Source organism: Bombina bombina, chromosome 6 (assembly GCF_027579735.1).
Source record: "Bombina bombina isolate aBomBom1 chromosome 6, aBomBom1.pri, whole genome shotgun sequence".
Lineage (NCBI taxonomy): Eukaryota > Metazoa > Chordata > Amphibia > Anura > Bombinatoridae > Bombina > Bombina bombina.
Window position 1 is genome coordinate 1,008,644,967 of NC_069504.1, and position 14,298 is coordinate 1,008,659,264.

At 37.2% G+C, this 14,298-nt stretch overlaps 1 protein-coding gene across 3 annotated transcripts in view; it reads left to right on the plus strand.

Annotated features, from left to right (window-relative positions):
- Nucleotides 1–14,298, plus strand: part of SGCD (sarcoglycan delta) — a 1,642,153-nt gene that overhangs the window by 1,415,876 nt on the left and 211,979 nt on the right. For all 3 annotated transcript variants that reach the window (XM_053718718.1, XM_053718720.1, XM_053718719.1), the window contains one exon: nt 3,864–3,965. In XM_053718718.1, the coding sequence (XP_053574693.1) occupies nt 3,864–3,965 (102 nt within the window). The remainder of the gene's footprint in view (nt 1–3,863; nt 3,966–14,298) is intronic.

Consider the following 14,298-nt stretch of genomic DNA (forward strand, 5'->3'; position numbering starts at 1 on the left):
TTTAACAAATGTCTTGCAGACCTGGTCCGACAGTGCGGATCAGGTCCGCAAGACATCGCTGAATGCGGAGAGCAATACGCTCTCCGTATTCAGCATTGCACCAGCACCTCACAAGAGCTGCTGGTGCAACGCCGCCCCCTGCAGACTCGCGGCCAATGGGCCGCCAGCAGGGGTGCCAATCAACCCGATCGTACTCCATCGGGTTGAATTCCGGCGATTCCTGTCCGCCTGCTCAGAGCAGGTGAGTTATAACAGACGTTAAGTCACCAGCACTATAATGAATTTATAAACCTTTAATAGGAATCATATAAAACAGCAACGTTTCAGGGTTTTAATCCCCTTAGTCGTGTTAAAACCCTGAAACGTTGCTGTTTTATATGATTCCTATTAAAGGTTTATAAATTCATTATAGTGCTGGTGACTTAACGTCTATTATAACTTAACTGGGGATATTGCAGTTATATTCAGTCACTCGTGCACTTGGTCAGTAGCAGCTGTGCTGATATCCTACAACATTGAAGTGTATGTGCTCAGAGCAGGCGGACAGGGTTATGGAGCAGCGGTCTTTGTGACCGCCGCTCCATAACTTGTGTTTCTGGCGAGTCTGAAGACTCGCCAGAAACACGGGACGTCAAGCTCCGTTCAGAGCTTGATAGATAGGCCCCATTGACTCAAGTCTCTAACATGATACAAATTTTCTTTGCAATACATTGCAAATCTGTTAAACTTTCCGTTCCTTGGGGTTCCAAGGTGTATCTGTTATTGCAGTGAGAAAGCTTTATAAATATAATTGTGTTCTCAAACTATGGCAAGATACTAAATGTATACATCTTCACACACACATGAATGTCGCCTCTTTTACTACATAAATACATTTCAGTGCCAGTATGTTATTTCAGATTATAAACATGCTTAATAAATCTTAATTAAAAGTGCAACAGAATTGTGCACGCTAGCTGTGTTCTAGCATTCAATGTCAATTGTGAATATATCAGAATTCTCTAAGCTTGTGAAACCCATTCTTGGTATCTCAGCTTTGTAACAAGGGACAAGAATTATTGCAGATTAAACAATTGTGGCATCTGCAAGGCCAATTAGACAAAATCACACCGCACAAACTAAGCTTTGATAATTTGGTCCTCAGTATTTGCATAGCAACATCTGCCAGGGTGCACTCAAGATTTTAGAATCTTTATTCTGATGCTAGATGTGCTCACTGCAACATTTTAGGAACAAAACTCCTCTTATCATAGTAAGGGGAAAATCTTTTCATTTTCAGGAGCTTATTCAATGAAGCATAAAAGGGATTTTCCATATTGTAATATATCAACTTGTCAGCTCATTCTTTAATGTAGACATTTTAATTGTGTATCTATGTTTACTTGTTACATATGATGACAAATAATATATATAACAATTAATATTTATATGTGTAATAATAAATGTATTTTCATTTACAATTATACCAATATTTATTTATACTAGAATAAATACATACACATTTATATACTAATCGCAGAATAAAAAGGGCAGAGGACAACTGATATATTAAAGGGATACTGGAGCCATATTTTTTTCTTTCATGATTCAGATAGAGCATGCAATTTTAAGCAACTTTCTAATTTACTCCTATTATCAAATTTTCTTGGTTTTCTTGGTATCTTTATTTGAAATGCAATATATATATATATATATATATATATATATATATATATATATATATATATATATATATAAATATATATAATCAATGTAAATATTTGCATAGGAAATGAGTACATCTAGGCAAGTATCCCCGCTTGCTTTTCCCCAGAAATTCTTAATATACAATGTTACCAATGCACAAGAGAATTGTGGGTAATATATGCAAATTAGATATGCAAATTCTCAGTTTTTTTGCTTCAAAATACTGTTTTGACACAGCGATCCTTTTAACAGGATTATTACAGCAAACCAGAAATCACTCACTAGACAGCCTGTTTCGTTCTTTTTGGAACTCATCAGTAAATATATATATATACACACACACACATATTTTGGAGCTCTTTCCACTCATTCACCTTGAAAACACCTTAGATGGTGTTATTATGAGCGGAATTGTACTTTGTAATGTGTTTTGTGACACTTTTTTGTTTTGTGAAACAGTCAACCAGATCTCTGAGGTCACTTTAATCATTCTAGCGTAAATCACCATTGTGCTCATGCGTTTGCATTTACTTTCGACTTGTAATACGAGCGCTCCTTCCGACGCACGTAATCTGCCTTGATAAACCTGATATCGCTTGTGCGTAACTGTTAGTGCACCACTCATAATCTGGCCAAATGATGACAGGTAAAATATACTGATTGGGCGTTGTATGATAAACGTGCACAGAGGGATTTGTTGTGAGTCAGAATTATTTTTTTATTTAAAGATTTAAGAGCTTGTTAGAGAATGTCACTATTGCATTAATTCTTACAGGTTACTATTGTTTCCAAAGGAGTAAAACACACAATTTAAAGGGACACTAAACATCTTGTAATTATAAGACATTTCTGTTGTCTTGCTATAGAATGACACCAGCAACATCTAAAAACAAATTAAAGCTATTTAATATCTTGTTTGCTGCAAATGCATTTAATAGCCATATTCCACCCACCATTTGCCATATTTGCAGGAGGCAATCTGGGCTTCAGTCGGCAGCTGACAAGGCTAGTCACGGTCATCATGTTAGTATGTGCTGCATCTGTTATCTGCTGAAGCCAATCAGAGAAATGTGTAGCAGGGTTAGCCTTGAGGAACCTACATGATGTGTTTCCAGCTCTGTAATTCTGAAAATTCACAATTTGCAGGGCAAAATTTATGTGAAAGGGGGCAAAATAAACAACAAACGCATAGTGCAAAGTTGTCTTATTATGCAGAATTGAACATTTTATATACACATCTCCAAATAGCTTTATTGGAATAATAAAGGGACCTAATTTGTTAGAAAATTTTATTAATGCACTGTTAATTGCATTTAACGATGTGGTTAACCCCTGCAAATGAGTGAAACACATAGTTAAAGTCAGCTTCAGAGCAAGAATACACTACTAGGACCTAGCGGAACACATTTTGTAAGCCAACAAGAGGCATATGTGTGTAGTTACCAGTCACCAGCTAGCTCCCAGTAGTGCACTGCTGCTCCTCAGCTTACTTATGTATGCTTTTCAACAAAGAATACCAAGAGAATAATGGAAATTAAAATGTTCCTTATAAATGCACACTCATGATTACTGAAAATCCATGTACTATTAAATATGAGTTAGAATATAACTTGTGATTTTTGGATTTAGCATTTTGTTGCATTAACTATATTTGCAGGATATCATTTTACAGGGGGCATGAGTTTTTTAGTAGTGGTTAAAGGGACACTAAACCCAAAAAAATTATTTCATGCTTCAGGTAGAGAACACAATTTTAAACAACTTTCCAATTTAGTTTTATTATCTAATTTGCTTCATTCTTTAGATATTCTTTGCTAAAGAAATAGCAATGCACATGGGTGAGCCAGTCATACGAGGCATCTATGTGCAGCCACCAATCAGCAGACACTAAGCCTATCTAGATATGCTTTTTAGTAAAGGATATCAGGAGAATGAAGCAAGATTGATAATAGAGGTAAATTAGAAAGTTGTTTAAAATTGCATGCTCTTTCTAAATCATGAAAGAAAAAAAATTGGGTTTCATGTCCCTTTAAGTTTGTAACTGGTATGTGTTAGTCATTTTCATGTAATCCGCACTTTTAGTATTGAGTACTTACTATGAAAAACACTTGTAACTCCTTTAAAAAAGTATAGTTATGTATTTTATTAACTTTAAATTTGTATTTTGTGTCTTTCAGGATGGCATGGGGAATCTGAGAATCACAGAAAAGGGTATAAGGCTGGAGGGGGATTCAGAGTTTTTGAAACCTCTGTATGCCAAAGAAATTCGCGCAAGGCCAGTAAGTTTTCCCAAAGAATATTTTGCTCATTCTTTTTTTTTTTTTAAGAATTTGGTAAACATTTATGTATTAGGGACATAACCAGACCCTGCTGCTTCCTTAATTAGTCCACATCAGAGAATATACACTTGCACAGCCTTCTTTACAATATGGTGGCAGTTTTTTCTGTACAACAGCACTGTGGCGACCACCTTGGAAATTCTTTCAATATATTTGTGAGGACAAATTCATACAGTTTCTATACGCTGTGAGCCCTGCTTTGCAGGGTGGGCCAATCAGTGGGCCAACAGTTTCAACATATAGTGCTCAAGTCACATGCATGCTCTTGAATCTACTGTAGTATGCTCTAATGTAAAGTAGCTAGGTTCCAACAAAAGATACAGAGCAATCAGATTCCAATTGATCGTATAAATATATTGGAATTTATGAATTTTGAAAGTTTAAATTGGACTTTTCACATGGGCATTCAGATGCTTCGTTAACATCCTAATGCGGATGAAAGCAACAGTTTTGTTCAGCTCTTTTTGGATACGGATTCCATCTTGTGAAATGTATATATATATCTAGGAAATAAAGGGAGGCACTCACTGGTCCTTTCAAAAGTCGTTTTAATCTGCTTCCTTTTTTGAAAGGACCAGCGAGTGCCTTTATTTCCTGTACTAACCCGTTGGCATCCTGGCAGATGGACATTAGGTGAGAGTGCGCTATATACAGTTTATATAATTTTCTATATATATATGCATACGAACAGAGAGGCGCTCTACCAGTAACGAACAGCTCATCAGCTAGTTCTATAGCGATTTACCACCCAGGAGCAGCCTCTTTTAGACCAGTGTGCTTTTCACAAAAAGATTGTCTGGGGTTGTCATGTTCCTTGTTCAGAGGAGAATTGCCTGGTATTTTGGGGCTGGACTGAGCTTACTTGGCAGGATCAGACAGATATACTTCAGGAAAGTTTTCCTTTGTGAAAAGCACAACTGGTCTAAAAGAGGCTGCTCCTGGGTGGTAAATGGCCATAGAACTAGCTGATGAGCTGTTGTTCGTTCCTGGTAGAGTGCTTCTCTCTTCATATATATATATATTTTTTTTTCCCTGTTCAGTAGAAGATTTGCTGAGATGGGATACAAATAACTCAGGATGTCACCCATCTAATGCACAGGTTGTCCCAGCAATAGGGCTAATTAAAAAAGGATAAACTTATAGAATAATAATTGTAATGGCTAAATGAATGCTTCCCAGATTTAGCTTATACAAATCTAATAGCACCAAAATAATAACGTTAACGATGATTGACAGGACTCTTGCACATGAGAAAAATGAAATGACTTTTACTTTTGCAGCTCCAGTAGAACCTGAGTTTTTATTTTTTTTTAAATGAGAGGTTTATTTGATTTTAAATCATAGGGATTGAAAATGCATTAAGAATAAATCCGAATTCTTTTTTATTTTTTATTTAGCTTCTTTTTTTTTTTTAACAAACATGTCTTTATTTCTTTTATTAATAGCATTTTTATATTTAAAGGGCCATAATACCCAAATGTTTAAACACTTGAAAGTGATGCAGCATAACTGTAAAAAGCTGATTAGAAAATATCACCTGAACATCTCTATGTAAAAAAGAAAGATATTTTACCTCAAAAGTTCCTCAGTAGCCACCTCCCATTGTAAAGGATTTCTAAGCAGCATTTTAGTGTGTTTGTCCTGGGACATCTGAAGGGACTAGCATCGTGCACTCTCATATTATTTCACCAATCAGGTAAAGGAAGCTTACTATGAAATCTCATGAGAGTTAAGTCAAATCTCATGAGATCACAGTAAGAGTTCATGACCTCAGCACTGCTGATGCTGATTGGCTGCTGTTCATTTCTTCATTTTTTTTAATTTTTTTACCTGCAGCTGGGAGCAGCTGAGTATAACTTTTTACACAGAACTTACTCTGCTGAGCTGAGGAAATTGTGAGGTAAAATATCTTCCTTTTTTACATAGAGATGCTCAGGTGATATTTTCCTGTCAGCTTTTTTACAGTTATACTGCATCAGTTTCAAGTGATTTAGCATATGAGTATTATGTCCCTTTAAGTAGTTACGGCAATGTTTTTACAAGTTTGAATCAGGTTCATTTCCCAAGTGAGTGGAAAGGTAGTGCTGTATCTCACTATAATCCATTAATACATTACTGTTCACTTGTAAATTATTATCGCCTATGGGTGTTAACAACAAGTTTTCTAGATCAGTGATTTTTAACCTTTTTTTTGCCGTAGCACACTTTTTTACATTAAACAATCCTGTGGCACACCACCATCCCAAAATTTTTAAAAAATCACACATTGTAGCCTAATACAACATATATATATATACACATACACACAAACACACACATACTGTATGTATTGTGCTGTTATGCCATGCCTCCTACAAACTACCCCAGCACTGGGAGTAAAAAACAAGCAAAGTTTAAAAAATGTCACACTGTTGTCAGTCTGCCGTGGCACACCTGAGGATCTCTCACGGCACACTGGTTGAAAAACACTGTTCTAGATATATCCTTAGGGATAGATAGTCACACAAGGCTCTTAGATTAACAATGTACAAATTCATTTGCCTGTATGTATTAATTGTAATTGGATTAACAATTTGAGCACCACTGCATTCTGCATTAAGAAAATCTGCTGCCTTTATGCAGTTTTACTGTCTTATTTTCATAGTTCTTGTAGAAAACATAACTACACAAAGCATTAGATAGATGATAGATAGATAGATAGATAGATAGATAGATAGGTAGATAAAACTTAAAATTCATTTTTTTTAATTTATGTTCTTTAACCCATTAACGACCGAGGACGTGCAGGGTACGTCCTCAGAAAAAAGGCAGTTAACGGCTGAGGACGTACCCTGCACGTCCTCGGTGTGGAAAGCAGCTGGAAGCGATCCTGCTCACTTCCAGCTGCTTTCCGGCTATTGCAGCGATGCCTCGATATGGAGGCATCCTGCAATAACCTTTTACGGCCATCCGATGCAGAGAGAGCCACTCTGTGGCCCTCTCTGCACCGGACATCGATGGCCGGTATCGTTGGTGGGTGGGAGCCGGTGTGAGAGGTGGGTGGCGGCCATTGATGGCCCTGGTCATGTGGAGGGGGCGGGATCGTGGGCGGGTAAGTCCGGGGGCGCGCACGAGGGGCGGGCGCGTGCACGGGGAGGGAACGGGTGGGAACCGCTACACTACGGAAAAAATGTGTCCCAAAACAAAATAAAAGTGGGACAAAATTTAAATCTATAAAAAACCCTTAGGTGTGATTTAGGTCGTGGGGGGGGGGGGTTGGGGGAGGGTTGGGGGATTGAGCTACACTACAGAAAAAAAATAAAAAAAAAATAAAAAATAAACATTTGATTGTTCAAACTGGGTTCCCAAGATGGCCCCCAATAAGGCTGAGAGGGAGGCTTAGAGAGCTGTTTTGGGGGGATCAGGGAGGTTGGGGGTTAAGGGGGGATCCTAAACACAGCATATGTAAATATGCTCTTTTTTTTTTCTTAAAACAAAAACTAAACTAAACTAAACAAAAAACTTTTATTTTAGTACTGGCAGACTTTCTGCCAGTACTTAAGATGGCGGGGACAATTGTGGGGTGGGGGAGAGAAGGGAGCTGTTTGGGAGGGATCAGGGGGTGGGATGTGTCAGGTGGGAGGCTGATCTCTACACTAAAGCTAAAATTAACCCTGCAAGCTCCCTACAAACTACCTAATTAACCCCTTCACTGCTAGCCATAATACACGTGTGAAATGCAGCAGCATTTAGCGGCCTTCTAATTACCATAAAGCAACGCCAAAGTCATATATGTCTGCTATTTCTGAACAAAGGGCATCCCAGAGAAGCATTTACAACCATTTGTGCCATAATTGCACAAGCTGTTTGTAAATAATTTCAGTGAGAAACCTAAAATTGTGAAAAAATTTATGTTTTTTTTACTTTGATCGCATTTGGCGGTGAAATGGTGGCATGAAATATACCAAAATGGGCCTAGATCAATACTTGGAGTTGTCTGCTACACTACACTAAAGCTAAAATTAACCCTAGAAGCTCCCTACATGCTCCCTAATTAACCCCTTCAATGCTGGGCATAATACACGTATTGTGCGCAGTGGCATTTAGCAGCCTTCTAATTACCAAAAAGCAAAGCCAAAGCCATATATGTCTGCTATTTCTGAACAAAGGGGATCCCAGAGAAGCATTTACAACCATTTATTCTATAATTGCATAAGTTGTTTGTAAATAATTTCAGTGAGAAACCTAAAGTTTGTGAAAAACTTTGTGAAAAAGTGAACAATTTTTTTTTATTTGATCGCATTTGGCGGTGAAATAGTGGCATGAAATATACCAAAATGGGCCTAGATCAATACTTTGGGATGTCTTTGAAAAAAAAATAATTACATGTCAATGGATATTCAGGGATTCCTGAAAGATATTAATGTCCCAATGTAACTAGCGCTAATTTTGAAAAAAAGTGGTTTGGAAATAGCAAAGTGCTACTTGTATTTATGGCCCTATAACTTGCAAAAAAAGCAAAGAAGATGTAAACAGTGGGTATTTCTAAACTCAGGACAAAATTTAGAAACTATTTAGCATGGGTGTTTTTTGGTGGTTGTAGATGTGTAACAGATTTTGGGGGTCAAAGTTAGAAAAAGTGTGTTTTTTTTCCATTTTGTCTTCATATTTTATAATGTTTTTTATAGTAAATTATAAGATATGATGAAAATAATGGTATCTTTTGAAAGTCCATTTAATGGTGAGAAAAACGGTATATAATATGTGTGGGTACAGTAAATGAGTAAGAGGAAAATTACAGCTAAACACAAACACCGCAAAAATGTAAAAATAGCCTTGGTCCCAAACGGACAGAAAATGGAAAAGTGCTGCGGTCATTAAGGGGTTAAACTGTCCTGCTACTGCTAAAATTATTTAAAGAGACATTCTAGTACAAATATGGCATACTCTAATTTGTCAGACCATGCACTTTTTCCACTATCAATCCTGCAAGTCTATATGATAACCCCCCTGACCCCCAAAAGGGTTAAACACATTGTTAGATTCCAGCTCAGAGCTCCAGTTACTGAACTGACACAGACATTGATTGGTTTTGCTACTGTCAATCATCTCACTGACTGTTTCCTGCTTTGGAGCAGCAGGTGTCTGTGGCTCCAGAGTGAGACTTCAACTATGTGTTTAACCCCTTTGAATGAGTTAAATAAACAGAGCTGCATCATTGTACTAGAGCATGCAATTTTTAAACTCCAGTGTTCTTTTAAAGTGACTGAAAAAGAACAGTACATAATTATATATATTTTTTTTGCTGAAAACTTGTGTACATTTAAACTAAAACTGGTACAGCAGTACCATGAGTATTTTACCTATCAGCCAATGAGCATAAGCAGGAAGTACACAGATAGGAATAGGAAGTACACAACTGATATTGCTTTATTTTTTAATTTTTAATGTAAATGACTTTAAATTTTCCTTTTTCCATGCACAATAAAACAAATCAACATGTTTAAAAGACACTTTTTCATATGGATGATAAAACATTTTTAAGTACAATGTCCCTTTTAGCCACCATTCTATCCAGGGTTAAAGGGACACTGAACCCACATTTTTTATTTCATGATTCAGATAGAGCATGCGATTTTATGCAACTTTCTAATTTACTCCTATTATCAATTTTTCTGCGTTCTCTTGCTATCTTTATTAAAAAAGCATGAATGTGATGCATAGGAGCCAGCCCATTTTTGTTTGAGAACCTGGGTTATGCTTGCTTATTGGTGGGTAAATGTCAGCCTCCAATAAGCAAGTGCTATCCATGGTGCTGAACCTAATATGGACTGGCTGCTAAGATTTACATTCATGATTTTCAAATAAAGAGAACAAGAGAACAAAGAATAATTGATAATAGGAGTAAATCAGAAAGCTGCTTAAAATTGCATGCTCTATTTAAATCATGAAATAAAAAAATTGGGTTCAATGTCCCTTTAAGGGAATGGTTTAATAAATTAAAAATGTCTGTCTCTTGCTCTCCCTAAAAAAGATTAGTTCTTCACTACCCATGATAAATCTTTCAGTGTGCACTTGCAAAAGTCAAAAAAAGCATATCTCTGTGTCAATTCACTAAATCCTGTTGATGTTCACATTCAGTGCGTTCTAAAGGGAATGGCCCTATGTGGATTCTCTAAAGGTCAGTTTGATTACCTTTTGGTGCAAGTTTTCATCTTGGTTTTCATTAAATATTAATTAGAACTATTTTTGGCATTTACACCCCAAGACACGTGATCTGAGATGTCATTGCAGAAAATGCAGCATGTCTGAAGAAAGAACTGCACACATACAGGAACTTCTGGTGCTTTAACATCAGGGCCTCCATTACATATGCAGCGTCCCCCGCAAAAGCCGGCGACGCCGGTTTTTGCGCGTTTTTGGTATCCTATATACAGCGTCGCATATAAATGCAGCACGTATATATTTCACCTGTCGCCCGCAATTTTTACTCCCATAAGCTAACATGGGACCGCGTCGTAAATCGGTATCCAATATCCAGCGCAAGGCCTTACGTGGCGAAAATGGAGAAATCTTACTCCATTTTTACTTTGCCATAAAAGGCAGCCGTAGCAGGCCTTGCGCTGAGTATGGGAGCACCGTAACTCCCGAAAATGCCTTGAAAAATAAACTAACACCTAACGCATGCGCAATGTCTATCTACCTTTAAACCGCAATCCCCAACCGCAATAACTAATAAAGTCTATTAACCCCTAAATCGCCATAGCCGACACCGCAATAAACCTATTCTAGTATTAACCCCTAAACCGCCATAGCCCACACCACAATAAACCTATTCTAATATTAACCCCTAAACCGCCATAGCCCACACCGCAATAAACCTATTCTAGTTTTAACCCCTAAACCGCCATAGCCCACATAGCCTATTAAATCTATTAACCCCTAATCTGCTGCCGCCAACGTTGCTGCCACTATAATAAAGTTATTAACCCCTAAACCTAGGTCTAACCCTAACCCTAACACCCCCCTAACTTAAATATTATTTAAATAAATCTAAATAATATTACTATTATTAACTAAAGTATTCCTATTTAAAACTAAATACTTACCTATAAAATAAACCCTAAGATAGCTACAATATAATTAATAATTACATTGTAGCTATTTTAGGATTTATTTTTATTTTACAGGCAACTTTGTATTTATTTTAACTAGGTACAATAGCTATTAAATAGTTAATAACTATTTAATAGCTACCTTGTTAAAATAATTACACATTTACCTGTAAAATAAAACCTAACCTAAGTTACAATACACCTAACACTACACTATCATTAAATTAATTAAATGAATTAACTGCAATTACCTAAAATTAAATTCAATTAAATAAAACTATAGTACAAAAAAAAACACTAAATTACAGAAAATAAAAAAAAATTACAAGAAGTTTAAACTAATTACACCTAATCTAAGCCCCCTAATAAAATAAAAAGCCCCCCAAAATAATACAATTCCCTACCCTATACTAAATTACAAATAGCCCTTAAAAAGGCTTTTTGCGGGGCATTGCCCCAAAGTAATCAGCTCTTTTACCTGAAAAAAAAGAAACACAAGCCCCCCAACTTTAAAACCCACCACCCGCACACCCAACCTTACTCTAAAACCCACCCAATCCCAGCTTAAAAAACCTAACACTACCCCCTTGAAGATCACCCTACCTTGAGCCATCTTCACCCAGCCGGGCAGAAGTCTTCATCCGATCTGGGCACAAGTGGTCCTCCAGCCGGGCAGAAGTCTTCATCTGATCCGGCCAGAAGAGGTCCTCCATCCGGGCAGAAGTCTTCATCCAAGCAGCATCTTCTATCTTCTTCCATCCGACGAGGAGCGGCTCCATCTTGAAGACATCCGACGCGGAGCATCCTTCCTGGCCGACGGACTAACAACGAATGAAGGTTCCTTTAAATGACGTCATCCAAGATGGCGTCCCTTGAATTCTAATTGGCTGATAGAATTCTATCAGCCAATCGGAATTAAGGTAGGAAAAATCCTATTGGCTGATGCAATCAGCCAATCGGATTGAAGTTCAATCCGATTGGCTGATCTAATCAGCCAATAGGATTGAGCTCGCATTCTATTGGCTGTTCCAATCAGCCAATAGAATGCGAGCTCAATCCTATTGGCTGATTGCATCAGCCAATAGGATTTTTCCTACCTTAATTCCGATTGGCTGATAGAATTCTATCAGCCAATCGGAATTCAAGGGATACCATCTTGGATGACGTAATTTAAAGGAACCTTCATTCGTCGTTAGTCCGTCGGCCAGGAAGGATGCTCCGCGTCGGATGTCTTCAAGATGGAGCCGCTCCTCGTCGGATGGAAGAAGATAGAAGATGCCGCTTGGATGAAGACTTCTGCCCGGATGGAGGACCTCTTCTGCCCGGATTGGATGAAGACTTTTGCCCGGCTGGAGGACCACTTGTGCCCGGATCGGATGAAGATTTCTGCCCGGCTAGGTGAAGACGGCTCAAGGTAGGGTGATCTTCAAGGGGGTAGTGTTAGGTTTTTTTATTTTCTGTAATTTAGTATTTGTTTTTGTACTATAGTTTATTTTATTTTATTGTATTTAATTAATTTAATTAATTTAATGATAGTGTAGTGTTAGGTGTAATTGCAACTTAGGTTAGGTTTTATTTTACAGTTAAATTTGTCATTATTTTAACTAGGTAGCTATTAAATAGTTATTAACTATTTAATAGCTATTGTACCTAGTTAAAATAAATACAAAGTTGCCTGTAAAATAAAAATAAATCCTAAAATAGCTACAATGTAATTATTAATTATATTGTAGCTATCTTAGGGTTTATTTTATAGGTAAGTATTTAGTTTTAAATATGAATACTTTAGTTAATAATAGTAATATTATTTAGATTTATTTAAATAATATTTAAGTTAGGGGGGTGTTAGGGTTAGGGTTAGACTTAGGTTTAGGGGTTAATAACTTTATTATAGTGGCGGCGACGTTGGCGGCGGCAGATTAGGGGTTAATAGATTTAATAGGCTATGTGGGCTATGGCGGTTTAGGGGTTAATACTAGAATAGGTTTATTGCGGTGTGGGCTATGGCGGTTTAGGGGTTAATAATTTAGTTATTACTTGCGGTGTGGGCTATGGCGGTTTAGGGGTTAATAATTAGGCTTATTGTGTTGTGGGGGGTTGTCGGTCTAGGGGTTTATACATTTAATATTAGTAGTGAGAGGGGGGATTGCGGATATAGGGATTTTACGCGTCGGGCTTATTTTTGGGAGGCGTGTTAGACTGTTACGGGAGATTTGATATTTCCTTTACTTTTCTTAGGCGCCGGCAGTTTCTAAAGTGCCGTAAGTCACTAGCGACTCCAGAAATTTGTATTTACGTTTATTTCTGGACATTGCTAGTTTATCAGACTTACGGCACTTTATGAACTGCCGGCGGGGTATATGTAATACCCCGATGTGCGAGGTTAAATTACAGGCGAAGCAGGTTTCCACGCTTGCGCCGAAACCTGCGCCGTATATTTGATCGCGCCCCAGGCTGTTCTCTTCAAACAACGCTGTGCTCTGGCTGCACTTAAGATTTCCTTTAACAAATTCTTGTGAGCAATGCACCTTTTTATTATTACCTTTTTACTTTATAATTATGCAATGTTAGACCAAGAGCAAAGGAAACAAATTATTAAAGTGACATTTTAACAACTTAACAACATTTCTTTAATTCTCTTTACAACTAATTTGCAATGCAATTTTCAACTGCTGCAATATATTATAAAACTTTAAAAATAGCTTTATTCTCCAATTAATCAACACATTGCAGCTCAACTGGTGCTTTAGTGTAACTGCCTAATTTCAAATTAAATTTAATTTAAAAAAAAAATTCTGCAGAACGATTTTTCCAAAAAAATTATCATCGCAGAAAGTGAAAAAAGTTCTTCATCTGTGCATTTACACAGACTAGTCTTGCCAAACTCACTAAACTACTATTAATCATTTGAAAATACACGTTATAAAAGACCAGAAGTAAAATGCACTAATGTGTTACAGCATTATATTATTGCAATATTGTTTGCAGAGTATTGGGAGTCCAACTTATGCAAAAGGGTTTATATTCAACCCTGGTGCAGCAATAGGTAATAAATAGTGAAGCCGGCCTTTGCAGATAGGTGACTTCAGCACTCTTCTCCAAAAGAACCTCTGGAAAAGAACACAAACGATAGTGTCCAACCTGCACAAAAGGAATGTGCTCACTAGGAAGCTAATGTA